Source organism: Penaeus monodon, chromosome 7, assembly GCF_015228065.2.
Source record: "Penaeus monodon isolate SGIC_2016 chromosome 7, NSTDA_Pmon_1, whole genome shotgun sequence".
Taxonomy (NCBI): domain Eukaryota; kingdom Metazoa; phylum Arthropoda; class Malacostraca; order Decapoda; family Penaeidae; genus Penaeus; species Penaeus monodon.
This window is the reverse complement of record NC_051392.1, coordinates 6,380,322-6,397,821: the sequence shown is the minus strand read 5'-3', so window position 1 is coordinate 6,397,821 and position 17,500 is coordinate 6,380,322. Positions and strand designations below refer to the sequence as shown.

General features: G+C 34.1%; 2 protein-coding genes across 7 annotated transcripts in view; one reads left to right on the top strand and one right to left on the bottom strand.

The window, feature by feature from the left end:
- The window catches only part of LOC119575016, an 8,760-nt gene extending 7,282 nt beyond the window's left edge, over positions 1-1,478 (top strand). For all 6 annotated transcript variants that reach the window (XM_037922340.1, XM_037922339.1, XM_037922338.1 and 3 more), the window contains exons 2-4: positions 1-224; positions 365-448; positions 612-1,478. The exon at positions 1-224 is cut by the window's left edge and continues 230 nt beyond it. In XM_037922340.1, coding sequence (XP_037778268.1) covers positions 1-224; positions 365-448; positions 612-1,137 — 834 coding nt within the window. In that variant the 3' untranslated portion in view covers positions 1,138-1,478. The remainder of the gene's footprint in view (positions 225-364; positions 449-611) is intronic.
- Positions 1,479-5,111: 3,633 nt separating this feature from the next.
- Positions 5,112-17,500, bottom strand: part of LOC119575015 (dnaJ homolog shv-like) — a 12,662-nt gene continuing 273 nt past the window's right edge. Inside the window, exons 1-8 of the mRNA XM_037922334.1 lie at positions 17,427-17,500; positions 14,479-14,673; positions 12,040-12,229; positions 11,657-11,799; positions 9,705-9,854; positions 8,814-8,916; positions 6,625-6,784; positions 5,112-5,714 (exon numbers count right to left, since the gene is read on the bottom strand). The exon at positions 17,427-17,500 is cut by the window's right edge and continues 273 nt beyond it. Of these exons, the coding sequence (XP_037778262.1) occupies positions 5,650-5,714; positions 6,625-6,784; positions 8,814-8,916; positions 9,705-9,854; positions 11,657-11,799; positions 12,040-12,229; positions 14,479-14,673; positions 17,427-17,488 (1,068 nt within the window). The 5' untranslated portion in view covers positions 17,489-17,500 and the 3' untranslated portion in view covers positions 5,112-5,649. The remainder of the gene's footprint in view (positions 5,715-6,624; positions 6,785-8,813; positions 8,917-9,704; positions 9,855-11,656; positions 11,800-12,039; positions 12,230-14,478; positions 14,674-17,426) is intronic.

Below are 17,500 nucleotides of genomic sequence, written 5' to 3'. Positions count from 1 at the left end.
AGCTCTCACTCGTCAGCATCATCTAATATGCTCCTGACGCCGACCTCAAACGATTGCCGAGAGTCACCGTTGGTATCGCGTGGCTCAGCTTCCTCGTTGAGTACCAGGAGCTCCGTGCCCTTGTCGACCGCGAAAAGAAGTTTGACTTTGCCGTCGCCGTCTTCACCGACGTCTCTCGAATCGGCGCTCATCGGGCTGGCGAAGACAGCTATAGCTCCTTCGAAGTTAGTACTTAGTCCCTGTCATTCATCAGTTTTATGTGTGAGGAGGAGCACCTAATGTAGATTTTGTGTGCAACGGTTTTGAATGAACCACGATCTTATAAGTTGTAATGGTTATCAAGCTTTCCTTCTTTTCCCCTCAGGATCCTTGCTGACCCCTTGGAGAAGCTCGTCGAACAGCGAAACGAACTCATGTCTGAGCTTATTACAACTGTAGGAAGCAGAAGGTAGGTTTTACCTGTAACCTTTATGTGTTAGTACCAAATCATGAAATGTGCATCCAGTATGGACTAATTATACACAATTAATTCTTTGTATGCGGTCGTTCAAGTCTGATATCATAACCAAAGAGTAATATGAAGATCTTAATTACATAATAATCTCCCTCAGAGCAAATAATCTGTTCGTGAACCACGCTCAGCAGTGGCACTACTTGCTGGTGTACGCCGAGGAAGACGCTGCCCTTGGCACTAAGCTGCGGAAGATACTGGAGGGGTACGAGTACGTTACTGTGGCTGGGCCGTGGGAGGTCCGGCTGGGTGACCAAAGACTCGATGTGTGGCAGAAACTCCTTGAATCCTCGACGATGGTCCTCGTGCTGCTTTCCCGCGCCCTCCTCCGGGACGAGGTGCTGGGGATCTGCTTCCCGGGGACTCTCATCCGCACGAATTCGGTGGTGCCGCTGTTCGTGGAGCCACTCGAGGAGGAGGAGATCACGCCCACTCTCAAGCCCATCATCCACCGGTCTGGCGAAAAGATCTACAGGCACGACTGGAACGCCAAGTCCTGCATCCAGGCACTCCACAAGTCTTACACGTTTGACGTCCACTACGGCCGCGAGGTGTTCCTCCTGGAGCAGTTACTTGAGGAAATAAGAAGTGATGTAAATTATGTTTGCAGATGTGGAAAGTGTTGACTTATTTTTGTGTGTGTAATTTTTGACATTTGTCTTACATCTTGATGAAAGGTAGCCAGTGCCAATCCATATATAAACCTTGACCAGTGCGGCATTTTCTTACTGTAGCTTGGTGTGAGACTTTTTCTCAATAAAAAAAATGATTTGTTTGTAATTTGCAATTCATTTGAAATCCATCAATGCAATGCAAAATTAGACATATCCAAAGATTTGTCACAGCTACTACTCTAAAATGATGTATGCTTTTGTTTCAAAGGTGGCATTACAAATCCTTTAGTTTTATATATATGTAAAGTGAACACCTGTAGGTCTTCCAAAACAAAATAAAATATCTAGAATAATGTTATTTTTTGTCAGTTATATAATATTCTTGCAATACAGTTGAAGCAATGTAACAAGATAGAAAATACATTTTTTTATAAATTTAAGTTGTGATTCTTCAGTCTAATGTTTTTTGAAAAATGCACATTAAAAAAGAGCAGAACAAAAGAGAAAGGGTAAACAGTCAGCTAGAGGGCCCTTCACACCTGGTTTGATTTCTTTTTTTATTATTTTTTAAACATCATTGAATCTCAGCAAAAGAAAGATAAGAACACAAAAAAATCAATGTTATCATCATTTTAATAAATCCAATTTTCACATACCATCACTTCACACACATTCACTCATTTCACATTAAATAAATGTTTATCATACCTAAACTTTCTACAGTTATCAGTGCACCTTACTTCACCTAGGCATTCCGACAGTTAAATGTTCATTTTACTCTTTAGCCAAATGCAAATGTTGTATCAAGGAATTGTAATGTTCTTCACACAATTCACTTCTATCAGGTAGGAGGGCTAAAAAAATATATACATACATGCACATGAATGAAAATGTTTTTTGGGAAACTTTCCAAAAGAGAACTTAGATTGAGCAGTTCATTCAAAAAAAGATGAACCTGACCTTTGATGATTTCTTTTGGTGTTCTGTAAAATACTTAATGACTTGGTCCCATGCAAGTCTTGATATATGGATTTACAGAATAAAGGATAATTCAAGGTATAGAAGAGGACCTTTAATGGAAAAAGCTTGAAGAGGAAATAAGAAGCAAATAAAGGGGATTGCAGAGAATCATTAACTATAATACTGTTGCTATGATCAGCATAGTTTAATAACTAAACAGCATATTATCAATTATCATCATTAATGATACTATTAATAATAATAATAATAATAATAATAATAATAATAATAGGTGCAATTATTAGCCATGCCATATTAGGAAGATCGTCAAATATAATACTGTTACTACAATCAGAAGTCAAAATACTGACTTTAAAGGATAAAGTGAAATAAAGAGCACAGTATCAACGATTAATTGCCACTATTAACAATAATAAAAATAATTATCAAATTTTAAGGTTTTCTTTTAATTTCAAAACAAAAATTCATATAAATCACTGCAATACCACTACAGATAATTTTATTAAATGCCCAATACTTACAAGTTACAATCAGGAAGTTGACTTAATATTGCTGCTTCCACACAAAGCCAAGTAACAGGCATGCAAAAGTCTCTGCTTCATTGCTTACATTACAATAGGATTTTGTCTTCCACATTATGCTTTTGTGTTACAACAAAGGGCACAGGAGGGTAAACAGTCTCTCTCTCCTGTTACTAATGTGCGTCTGTACAACTAAATATTTTTGTGACCAGGGCTGGGGGAAATAACAAACTGAGCTATACTGAAACTTAACCAAGAAAATGTAAAAATGTGACTAAATGGAACTGATATCTTGTATTACGTAAATTTGCTACTGTACAATAATCAATTAAGTGTGGGCTTATAGTCAAACATTTTGCTCTCACAGAAATTACTACATGGAGTAAATATGCACCATTACTGGTAAGCTATTCCGACCACAGGTTCATTTATGAGACAGAAGATATTATCTTCTGTAACTTAGACTCTTTCTTATATTGTCAACTGATATAAATAATATCAAAAATAGGCTTTTGGTTGTTAAAGAATGACTGGTTTGTGGTACAGCACTTTTGATAAATGAAGATTTGAAACCTTATTATTTCTTTCCATTAGATTAATGCTAAGGAGTAGATCAAAACAGATTCTGAAATGAAAACAACATATCAGATATAATGAGCTGAACTGAATTAATGTTGAAAATAGTCTTTAAAAATGAATAAAATTTCTTTTGAATGGACAAAAATGAGCCGACCCCAGCCCTGTTTGTGACTTCATGAGAAATGGAAAAAAACAACAACAACCTTGGCAAGAATACATTGTCATATTTAATTCCACTTATAAACTTATTCACTGCAGAATGCAAAAAATCATATATGCAAGGTAATATAACATTTAATGATTATATATTCAGTCCTCTTCTAGTATAAAAATGACAGTTAATGTATCAATTTGCAACAAAATATTTGTACCTCATACCATTATAGTAGTATCTCTCTTTATTAAATGAAAGGGAAACAAAAAAATTGCATTTAAGAACAGTGAAAAAATCAAAGTGACAAGGTTCTCTGTGCTTAGAAAACCTCATACACAGTTCAGTAAGACCTTATGAAAAGCCAATATCCTGGGCGGCACAAATTCTTCTGCTACTTTCCCATAATATATCTAAGGCTTGGCCTCAAAAATGGTTAATCACAGGCTAAATCAACACACGCAGGTACAGACAGACATGAAGGCAAAAAGAGAAAACCTGCCTATCTGCTTCACACTATGTCACATTCTTTACTTGTCACACTAGTCGTTTAATGCCTTTTCTCACAAAGCATTTAAAAAATAATGAAGCATATCATTTGTGGTTGGCATATTGGGGATACAATGAGATAAACATAGGTCACAGGAACCTATCATTATTTTCTCAACTAAAAAAAAAAAAAAAAAAAAAAAAAAAAAAAAAAAAAAAAAAAAAAAAAAAAAAAAAGAATATACCAAAAATGGCACTTTTATTTACCAATTCTTGTAGGTGTTCTTGAGCCTGCTCCATTTGTGCATTACATAAATGTATACATATTTATGTGTAAATGTAAATACATGTGTGTGTGTGTGTGTGTGTGTGTGAGTGTGTGTGTTTGTATAAAATATGTAATATAATATATATATATATATATTATATTATATATATATATAATATATACATACATATAAAATATTATATACATACATATATAATAATATATATATATATATATATATATATATATATATATAAATATTATATATATATATATATTATAATATATATTATATTAAATATATATTATATATATATAATATATATATGTATATATACAAATATTATATAATAATATATATTATATATACATAGTATTTATATATATATTATATTACTTATATTAGTATATTTATATATAATAATTTATATTTATATATAATATTTATATATATATATAATAATTTTATATATATATATACATACATTTATAATATATATATAATCATTATATTTATATAATATAATGTAATATAACATAATATATATATATATATATATATATATATATATATTATATATATTATATATATATATGTATATATATATTTATATATATATATATAATATATATATAATAATATATTAATATTATATTAGTATATATGTAATTATTTATATATATATATATTATATATATATTAATATATTTTTTATATATATATATATATTATATATATATATATATATATATATATATATATGTATATATGTATATATATATATATATATATATTATATATATATATATATATCATTATATATATATATATATATATATATATATATATATATATATATATATTTATATATATCTATATTATATACATACATATGTATACCAAACACATACCCACATATACGTGTATGCATATATATTTACATTTTTCAGATAATCTATAGATTTCAGTGATAGTGAGAGGGTTAATCAACTAGAGTTTTGTAAATAAAGAGTCTTTAATTTCAGTAATATGTGATATTAATAATAACAATAAAGATAATAATACTATTAATGGAAAATAAAATATACAATGTGAGAATGTATGTTTCTTCCTTGTATGAATATGACATTCATTGTGCCAACTTCATGAAACAATTACCCAGTACAAAAGCATATGTTCCTCAAACCTGAGTTTACTTCTCTCTCAAGACAGAAAAGAAAGAGTATTAGATGATAATGACATTTAACAAAGCAATAAAAATATAACGTCCTTGATACTGATATCAAAGCAACAAAATCATACAAATCTTGTACCAAGATGTATATCAACGGGAAAAAGATGTTACTGTATAATGTGTACTCCAATTTTGTGGTGTTCTCTTAAACTTAGAAATTTCAAGTTCATTCCTACAAAAGTCGAATGTGCTAAATAATGCACACAAAAGTGACCATTCATTCTCAATTATTATTCTTAGGCAATCCCCACACATAAATATAATAACAACATATACAAAAGCCCTAGTTTATTGCTGAGATCAGTACCCCCTTAGGCCATTGTATACTAGGCCTATGGATTCTTGATTCAATATCCTTGATAGCTCTGTGGAAAAAAAGAAAATGCATATTAGGATAACTTTTATGTGCTAAATTGGTAAAGCTGTAAATCTTAGTAGCATATCTAATTCATGTCTATTCCCTACAAATTAATATATTAAAACAATATATGAAAATATATAGTTCAAAGGTCCAGTGAAAATCAAGAAGAATAGTTACTCATTTTAAGAAAGAAAGATAAAAGAAAGAAAGAAAGAAAAAGAAAAGGAACAAAAAGGAAAGACAATAACCAAAAGAAAAAGAAGAAATAGAAAAAAGAAAGAAAGACATATTTACATATACATCAGTGGTTCCCAAAGATATGTCACAGAGTCAGCAGGAGGGTTGTGATACCTTGAGGAGTGTCATAGGCCATTTTACTAGGTGCTAATCAGTTTTCACAATATGAATACATATACACCATCTATTCAAATGGATACTGCATTACAGTTTGTTAATAAAGCTTGAACAGAGAGGTGAATTTTGTTTTTTGGTCTCACTTTTAAAAATATATAGTTAACAGATAATGTTTGTGCCTTGTGGGTGTGTTAGATATTTGAGAATGGGGTCAAGTGTAAAATGGTAGGGAACCACTGATTATATATATATTATATCTATATCTATCCATCTACCTAATATATATATATATATATATATATATATATATATATATATATATAATATATAATATATATATAATATCTATATATATATATATATATATATATTAATATATATATATATAATACATATATACTATATATATATATATTATATAATTATATATATATAATATTATATATATATATATATATAATATATACTATATACATATATACATATATACATATATACATATATACATATATACATATATACATATATACATATATACATACACACACACACACACTTACCATCTTTGTCTGCTTGTGAAAACTCTGATTTGGGGAACTCTACATCAAATGTGATATATAAAGTGCCAAATAGGTTGTTATTTTCATAATTGGGCATCCCCTCTCCCTTCTTGCGGATACGAGCCCCAGGCCATGTGGGTTTCTCTCGTACAATGTGAACCTGCAAAAGTAAACTAGTGAAGACGAAGCAGCACACTGATAAACTTTAATTATACCTTATATAATGAAATACCAAACTACATACATTATGTATTATTTACTAAATGGTTAATGTATAAAACAAATAAATGTGCTTGATATCAAAGGTCATATACATCTATGGTAAAAGTATTGTGGTGAAAAGGGTAAAAATGAGTTGATGTTTAGGATACAAAATTTTAGATGTCAAAGATTGTAGAGTGCTATCGGATACTAAGACTATGGTAGTGAAAAAGTTACCGAGGATAGAGCAAATGGAGAGTATCTATTTGTCTAAAGGAGTAACCTGTATGAGGAAAACTGCAAAAGAGCTATTATGAAAAGATTAATGGATAATATAGGTAGAAATAGTAGCTGGAGAAGTAGGATAAGAATCCATGGAATGGGAACAGGTGAAGTTGGTGAAGTATTAGGGAAGAATGTCAAGAGGGGAAGGATCCGGAGAATGACAAAGCTGCGATATAAGGGAGTCACATGACTATCCAGGTAGGAGCAGTAAGGATAATGGGGAAAGAAGAGGGAATGGTGCATATGGAGAAGGGGAGGATGGGGTGTAGTGGAAGAGAGTGGGAGGAAGAATAGCAGGGGAAACTTGAAGAGGAGGAGGATGGATATTGGCAAATACTTTGAATGAAGTGGAAGTAGGAACAGAGAGATTGGAGGGTAGATAAGGGGCAGAGCATTTTCTTAGGTCAGGTTTAGAAAGTTTTGGAGGTCTTCTAGAGTTTCTGGAGGGGAGTAAGGTGGGAAGGTCTGAGAAAGGTAGGTTATATTGTGAGGAGGAGAAGAGGGGATAGATGTCCGAGGAACAGAGGAAGAGGTAGGTGTAGGAGAGGATGTGGTAGGAGATGATAGGGTGGAATGTTTAGATTGCTTGGTATGACAAGCTTGGTATGACAAGCCCCTCTTCCTCTGAGGAGGAAGAGGGGTAAGCATCAGGGAAGTGATATAAGTATAATAATAATGAGTAAATTTTATGAATAATTAGGTATCTAAGTATATCTGATATCTCATGGCAAACTCTTATTGGCAGTGTAGTGACATCATTAGCTTTGCCCCATTTTATGGTAAATGTTATTTCAGTGTATTTTTTAAAATATGGTTCAATAACAATAAAAGTAAAGAAAAGATCCAAAATCAAAAAGGCATTGAATATCTGCAATCAATAAAGGTAATGATGTGGCGATTAGATTGGTAAATGCCAAAATGGATTTCCATCAAGATGGGAGAAGTTATACCTAAGTAAAAATACCTTGGGTTTACCAGTGAAGTAAGTCAGGGTAGATAATGCATGAGCTTGGGACTCCAATGTAAATAATAATAAATAAATCATTTAGTTTTATTCCTTTTGTTACAATGGATATTCTTGGTGTGACATGCTGTTTTATTTTGCTTCTAAATTACCCATTGTGCGTAAGGAATGGCCAGGGTTACCATACACTGAATGTAGGTAAGCAAGATTGCTAGGCAAGATCACTACCGCTGCACCACACACATGTAACTGTGACAAGGCATGAACAATCAGTACAAATGTGAAAGGAAACTTTGCCTACTTGTTTTTGGAGACATTTTTGGAAGAGAAGGATATTGTCTAAGTATGGGGCTGTAGGGGTAATCACAAAGAATTGTCCCCACATGGCTGGGCCAAAAAGGGTACTCAAAAGGTTTGCAGAGGTAGAAGCAGTATAAAGACGAGGCAGGGAGGAAGATGGGGTGGTGTTGGGTGAGGTAGTACTGTGGGAAGGAGGACAATGTGGGTGAAGAGTATTAATAAGGGGGGGAGGGTGAAGAAGACTGTGCAGTAGAAGGTGTAGTGGAGTATGTTGGGAGAGGAAGGGGTAATGAGTCATGACCTGGGTGGATGACTCTGAATGTATAGAGGTGACAGCAAACATCAGTATCAGTGGTGCGAGCCATGGTCAAAGGAGAGGGAGGGTCCCCAAAAGGGGACAAAAGCATAACTTCCACACTTTGCTTTGTTTTTGACATACCTTGTGCTTATCCAAATGTTCAATGTCCAACTCAAACCCTAGCAATGCCTCTTGAAGAGACAATGTAACATTGGTATACAGGTCATCACCTTTTCTTTCAAACCTGCAATGCATTAAAAACATAAGTCATGGAACAAAATATATATATGGGTATGTGTATATGAAGCAGTTCAAAAGGCCTTCATCTTGATGCCAATGTTATGGAAAATATAAAAATAATAATTCAAGCCACACATTTAGTAGATGGCCATGCAATAATTGTGGTACATAATGCAAAAATGGGAAAATCTGGAACATCAGTAACAATTAAAATACATCCTGAATAACTGCTTTAGTCAAGAGCATCACAACATTCACAATTGCATTCCAACTTACAAACAATATTAAAATATTTTCCAACTTATGAAGTGGCATAAATTAATATTTAACAACCCCTCTTTGCTCCTCATATCTTTTGCTCACTTCCCATTTGTTTTTTAATTAACAAACCGGCACAGTCTATAAAGGGTCAATCAAAAAATCTATGCTTTCTCCAGAAAACATAACTATTATTTCCTGCAATTTTATTTGTTGGCTTCTTTTCATGAGATTTTCCAATTGGTAGTGGTGTATGTATGGTTTTAACTGGAACTACTTTGGTCTTTTTATTGTTGCTGACATTGCATCAGTGGATTCAACTTTGCAGCAAAAATAAAAAACCTACTTATACAGTTGTTACTATTGTGTCCACTTCATCTACAACAGAAATTCACATCTATTTAACATTCATAAGAATCAGAATGAGAATAAGACTACAAACAAGAATAATATGAATAAAAATATTAATAATGATAAGAAAAACAAAAATAACAGTAAGATTAAAGAGTATTAATAACTTCATCATTAACTCACTTTTCATGTGGCTGGGTCTTGATTCGAATGACAAGGTCTCCAGGTTCACCATCAATATGGGGCTCTCCCTCACCAATGAAACGATGTTCCTGTCCGTCAACCATGCCAGGCTCAATCTCAAATTCAAGAGTTCGCTCTTCATTCACCAACCTGTAAATTTGAGAAACAATTATGATGTGGAGGAAGAAAGATAAGAAAAAAATATTGATGTACATGCTGATATATAGTCTATGATTAACTTAAGGATATCAAACTTTCCGGGTAATGGTAGTGATAAACCCCCCAAGTCTGAAAACATTAATAAAAGTGCCTCCAGCTGGTAATACCAGACAGAATATTAATTTAGAAGTATAATATAATGGTAGCACATAAGTGTTTTTCATGTAAGGAATTCAATGGCTTGACCGATTCCCTTACTTCCTTATTTACTACTGCATGAGACATGAGCTATACAGGTCCAAAGGTGTTCTCAGACCAATTGCCTGAATATGTTTTTTTTTTAAGAGATTGTTAGTTTAAACTTTCACTATAACATATGCATCAACAAGGACATGTCTATGCACTAAAATCATGAGACTGCCGTACATATTAACCCATTCGCCCCGTTTGGCATCTATTCTTGCCATTCTCTCAATGGACGCCAATACGTTTGGCATGTAATCTTGCCATGGCATCTATGGGCCCCGTAACGTTTGGCACGTATTTTTGCCTTGATGACTGACCATAGACTGACAGTTTATTATTTTTTTCAACCTAATACTTGGCTCTGTTACTAGTCTTATTTGACTGGTTGATAAATATGTGACGTATGTAATTTATGACATATGTAATTGTCGTAATTATTTATGACTTGTAATCATGTGATTTGTTCACACTAGATTGCATGATTATGATGTACCTTGACCTGACTGGCTGGAAACTAGTAATTGCTTTGATTGGTGCATCAGGTCACATGGCGTGATCTGATTGGTTAGTCATGTGAATAAAAGGTCAGTCAAAGGCTCATTCCAGCAGAACGATCGCAGCCATGGAAGGTATGAAGGTATATTCTCTCTTACAAGTCTTGTACTAAAGAAAAAAAAACTAAACTTACACAGTGTGACATCACATATCAATACAAAGCTATTTTTGAACATCAAAGTGAAGCTACATTCACTTCTGCTTTTCTTCCTTTTCTGTTGAATGAAATGATAAAAAACATGGTGTGATCTCTTATATGGACAATGCACTACTTCTGAATATCAAAATGATATTTGGCTTGCTGCTCTGCTTCATTTGAAAGTTTGAAAAAAAACACAAAAAAACGGCTAAGTCCATACTTTTACATCTCGTGCAAAAACAACACTAACTTTTAGCATCAAAGTGTTGATGTCATCAGATAGTGTAGAGAACTTGGAAGCGATTCAGTATATCTCCTCAATACAAAGGCGAATAGATGCCTAGAAAAAACTATGAGAAAAGTACAGTTTCTACACATTGCCCTTATATAAAACGCAACTTTCATAATAAATCTATGGATAGATTTCTGCAAAAATTATATGATGGTCTTTGCGCCGCCGCGCCGCTCCAGAATAAATCCCGTTGCGGCGGCCCACGCGGCTGGCAACTATTACCGTGAGCGGCGCTGAGCGACGAGCGAAAAATTCCGGGGCGAATGGGTTAAGTTATAGACGATAGCTTAAGCTGACATCTTATAAGAGTATTTTTAGGCAATTGTTCAGAAAACTTTAGGAAATACATGTCCTCATAGGTCTACTCCCCCCATATCCATTTATCAAAATATAACTAAGACTAAAACTATGGATATAATCATATTTATTATCATGTCCCTTTAGGCAAAATCACTGTAAATAGTCATTTAATCAATCATTATAGTGCTCCCTTCATCAATGTTTTTATAGAGTCCATCAATCACAAAACAATTTTGTCCCTATATATAGGATGCAACTTACTTTACATTTGGACACTCGTCACACACTTGCTGCTGAGTCATCTGGAACCTGCCAGGGCCCAGCTGTCGTGTCACCATTTCCTGACGACAGTTGCATTTACGTGTGCCTGATGCTGATCTTAGGACTGGCTTGTTGCGCACCATCTAAAATTTATGACGTTGCAAATGCTTTCATTGAAAGATTTAAGACAATATACAAAACAGCTGATCTAATTGATATTAATCACAAAAGTACTAAGACCTCATTGTGGCTAATCACACAACTCATGTTGTGTGATTAGGTAATCCCCATTATTTCAAAAGAATAATAAGAAAAGAAAAGATAGAGGGAGAGAGAAATTGGAGAACGAAGAGAGAGAGAATATAATAAATATAAAGACTGACCTCAACAAAATTTCCAACATACAGTTCTTCCAGTGTGACCATCATGTCCATAGTAATATCACCACCTCTTGGCACTTCCCTCTCTCTGGGATGTCCACCACCAAAACTAAATCCGAAGTCACCGAAAAAGCTGGCGAAAGGATCCATTCCTCCAAAACCATCTTCCTTGGCTACACATTCCTCTCCACACCTATAATGCAAAAAACAAATAAAATGAAGGAATGTCTAAAAATGTAAAAAAAAAAGGAAAAAAATACCAATAGTGAATCCAGGAAAAAATCATGAAAATAAATACATGCTTCTCAATCACTTCAAATTCTCATTAGTATAACAAAAATCTAACTCAAAAATATTTCTTTGAAAGCAATTACATCAAAAGAAAATCTAATTCTAAAGCTAATTATCCATTTATTGCACTAGTTGTTTCTATCATTAGTTAAGTGTGAACCACATGTTAACCCCTACAATCTGGATGACATACCAACGCGTCATGAAAAAGATTTCACTTAACGGGTGGGTAATGTGAACATGGCATCATGGAAAAGATTGGCTGAAGGCTGGGGTGACAGAATATTGCCATCACCTTGGCTGAGGGCCAAGGTGATGGTGAAGACTCGCCATGAATGCACAAAGCTCCTGGAAGGTGATTAGACTCATTGTGCATTTAGGAAGGGGCTTTACATTATTTTCATTGATAAACTAGTGTGGAATGTACCATCCTTGAGCTATGATTAGAAGTGTGCCGGTTCCAAGGAGGACGCTATTTCCGTGCTCAGGATCCTATTCCTGCCTGCTGTGACTGGCAGCACAGGTTGTATTACAGAAAAATGAATGTTATGGGGAAAAAAATAAAATAAAAATAAAAATAAATAAATAAAAGAAAGACAAATAACAGTGTTACTTATTACTATTATTATTATTATTGCATTGAGTTATGGACTACCCTAGAGAGATAAGGAGCTGGTGCTAGGAAAAGTTTTTTACTATCTGGATAAAGCAAATCAAATGACAAATATGAACACTGAAAAATGGCAAAAATGCTGAAAACACTCATGCAGAAAAAGTAAAAATAAAATTGCAAAGAGGAGGCACTGAGTCTTGTTACCCCATACATGTAACCATGTGTGCCTTGCCTACAAGCTGCACATCTGTGAGAGTGGTCACTTAAATAAGTCTAATGCCTGTATTTTGGGCCATGTGATGGCAGTGAAGCATCTGGACCTAATGGGTTAATGACAAAAAAATAAACTTATGAGCAAATCCTGATTTACTTTGTTAACCCAATGGTGACAGAAGTTTCACATGCCATACTAGACCATGCTCCATGCATTAGGGCAAAATTTCCACTATGATTTTGGCTGAAATATACACAATTTTCCAAGGAAAGAGGACAAGAAGGGATTTAAGACTAGACTGGAGGAGCTACAACTCCTAAATAATTACAGTTATGGCCAAACAAGCAAAATTCTGTTTGGTAGACTTAACACTTCACAGCCAGGTGGCATGTATGTACATGCCATGGCATGCCTGGACAATATTCTGGGTGGCATGTGTATAAATGCCATGATGCACCAGTCCCGTTTTCTGGGGGCATGTATGATCATGCCCTGCATGCTATGGTGCAGACACAATCGCCTGGTGGCAGGGCCTGGGTCACTACGAATACAGCCCCAGAAGGGAGGGTTTTCGTATTGGGAAACCACCTGGCAGCACTGTGTTAATTGTTTGGCATAGAGGTACATGACACCCAGAAAAGAGTCCAGTAATTCTACTGCATGCATGTACAATGGGTTAAGTGAGTAAACACTTCTTCAAAGATCTTCATTTATTACCAAATAGGAGCATCTGTAAAACCTTGAAATCATATTCAAAAGATTGCCACCTACTGGAAAATGAATGCTAAGAGAAGTGAAAAATCAAAAGTAACAATGATACTGTATCTTTCTTGAAGAAAAGGAAGAGCTTTGATGCATCCATCAGCCCTAAATAATTTGAAAGGAGTATGAACAAAAAAGTGGATTATCAGGCTTGATAAGGTACATTACCAAGATATTTATCTACTTCTGTAATATGATCAGACACATATGATATAGTATTCTCTTGATCACACTACAGTGGAAAAATAGGGGCTCTCAAGGTTTTCATACTGTTGAAGATTAGGCAAACTAATCAAGACAACATCTGCAAGATCTCCTGCAGATGTTATCAGTCAATATCATCTACTGTCAAATAATGTCAATAATAAGATATAGAACTTGAGAAAACCTGCAATATCAAAGTCAAGTCATAATGGCTGAAAACAAACAAAAATAATACATGTCTATTTCCTTCTATCTCTTAATGTAAGAAACTGAAAGAATTCACTCCTCCTACTACTAAAACACAAAATAACACATTCTTCTAAATTTCTTTATTCACTGTCACCTCTTGTGAGCTTACCTGTCATATTTTTGTCGCTTCTCTTCATCAATTAGCACCTCGTACGCATTTCCCAATTCCTTGAATTTCTCTTCTGCTGAAGGATCATTTTTGTTCTTGTCTGGATGATATTCTTTGGCAAGCTTTCTGTATGCTTTCTTAATCTGATTTACACTTGCAGTTTTCGGAACACCTAGAATCTTGTAGAAGTCACGCCTGTGGAAGAGAACCCAAGGATAAGTTTAAATCTTAAACATTAGAAAATGAGAGAGGAGAGAGTAAACAAATGAGTGTAAAAGAACAAGGCGGAAAGTGTAACAGAAATAAGCAAAGCAAGGAGTAGAGATGAAGAAAAGAGTAGAGCAGAGGAGAGAAGGTAAGAGACAAGAAAAAAGAGAGAGTGGGGAAATAGACACAGAAAAAGATCACAGAATAAAGAGTGAAATTGATCTCTTAACTAAACTGATATCTTGATAATCTTACAGCAGATAAGAACTTTTGTCTATTTCTTAAAAGAAATTGTTCAAGGTTAGAGACATGTTAATTATCATCAAAGATGCAGATAAGTAATATCTAATCTGCATGAACTAGCTGAGCTGTCACAGCAATAGTAACTATGCATAATTTATCAAAACGAAAATGGCATATCCGTAAACATATTTAAAAATAAACGGTGGAAAATTAATTTTTATTAAGCCACATTAAGAATTTACAATTTAACAACTTCCGTCAGAAATTTTTTCTTATTAACTTTCAGGCTAGAAAACATAACACTTAATGCTATCAGATAATGGACTAGAGTTTAAGCTACCATAGCATGATAACTGCACTCCCCTCTGAAAAAATAAGTGGACTGCTTCACACAAAATGTTCATGCAATTACAGTTTTGACAATCTGGTAACAGAAAAAAATGTAATATAATGTCAAAACTTTTTTTTTTTTTTTTTTTTTTTTAATCTTTGCAAATTAGTTTCAAATATAGGGCACTCACTCAACATGAGTGAATTCCAACATATTTTCTCCTATGGTATAGTTCTTGTAAATAGTAAAAAAAAAAGTAAAAATTAATGATATATGTAGTAAACTGATTGCTCTAGCCTAAGAGCCTTCAGGGGTCTATGAAAATATGTGTGCAGAACAATATTGTACATGTGTAAATAACTGCTAAAAGACAGAGAATGAGTGACTTAGAAAAAATCTATAGTGGCAAGAAGTTTCAATGCTTATCAAAAGCACGATATGTGAGTGCACTCACATTTATCACTTTCATGGTGTTAGTTACATTGTATGGTATGGAAACACCACTTTTTTTTAAATGTTACATATGTTGATCAATTATTTAATTGTGTGTGTGTGTGTGGGGGGGTGCTTTTATACTTGTACATATCCATTACAGAGATTAGTACCTTTACTAATCTAACATTCATGTACCTAAGACCATATCAGCCTGAGGCAATGAGTTCTGCAATTACGGCAGCCTCCATGTTTTTAGTCCCTAAGCAAAGGCCAACAAACCCTCCTCATACATTCAGATAAACATGAGTATGAATTGGTACCTTTTTTGGTGGCAAATCATCAGCTTGGTCTACAAGGTGTCTTGCCAAGAGACATAATGGTGGTTTGTTGGCCTTTGACAAGATATCAGGAGCATGAAGGCTGCAGTAATCTCTTGAAAATATATACAAGACAATTATATTAGACTTTTTACTATTGGGGCATTTGTTAACGAGAGTGATGAACCCCCCAGAGACAAATTCCCAAAATCAGATTTATAATATATACACTCTACCCAACAGGGAACTCGCACATACCTAAAAAATGGGAACAACTTGTAGAAAACGCAACATTAAGAACTACGGCTGAGTGAGGGTGTTGTGGACTTTGCCTCTAAGTGGCGATATGCAATGGATGTTCTTGTCTTTTTGTGGTAACATGAGGCCGCAGCAGATGAACTGGTGTAATCAAAGACTATTTCTTATGCTCTATAAGATGACCGTGTCCATTTCCCTCTAACTCTGTGTGTCACCCTCAGTAACCCTAAGCACTACTGGCTCTTTATTACACACCACAGTAAATTTCAAGCTAATATTGATATAGCCAATATATCTGTAAGTCATGTTCTGGAAACTAATGAGTCAGGTAGTAGCATTTACCATTGCTTTTTACTTTCAACTTATGATAACTCTTGTCACAAAATAAATAATTCTCTAAAACTCAGGAATCTATTGATTCAATGCACTGTTTATTTTGTAATATTTGCATGTGCAAAACTATAGTTAAACAAAATATTCCTGATACTTTTCATGTTTCCTGTGCTACGACATTCTCTACACTAAAAACAGGATTTAAAATTTCTATTCTTTGACAAAATAATGACATGTACATATCGTACATCAGTTATGTTGCAATTATTTTCAATATTAATATTTTTTGTCTAACCCAGTGCATTCTACTCAGTATAAACATAAAAATCTTTCTAACACTGTAATCATATCATCTACCTACTTAATACAGAAATGCAAGTTCCGAACAAATCTCCCTTAAACACAACACAACATTCGTCAATGATAAGATATCGAAAACGAGAAACTACACCAACAAGAAGGGAATTACATAAAAGCTATATTTAAATCCGGCGCCCCGAGCAGCTCGCGGATGTGTCTTGCTGTGATTGGCTCCGTTCCTTGCCTTATTTCGAGGCCTATGGGATTTTCTCGCGGATTTCTCGACTCTCAGGGGTCTTTAAAATGTACTTTGGACGGGTCAAAATTGTGGAAGCTACCGAGAATGGGTTCATTGTGGGTGATTAAAGGTCTAAAAGGCTTGCAATCGGAATCAGCTGATCGGACGAGCTGCTGGTTACAAATTTGTTTTTCAAGCTGGGGATCCACCTATTCATGCATTTTATGACTTAACTACGGCGTATTGTAATGTGATGGATTCATATACACACTCAAGAAGTACTCACCCCGCTTCGCAGGCTATAATTAGGAGGATCAAACAGAATCCCCATCCCCAACGCGGCGTCATTTTGACAATTCT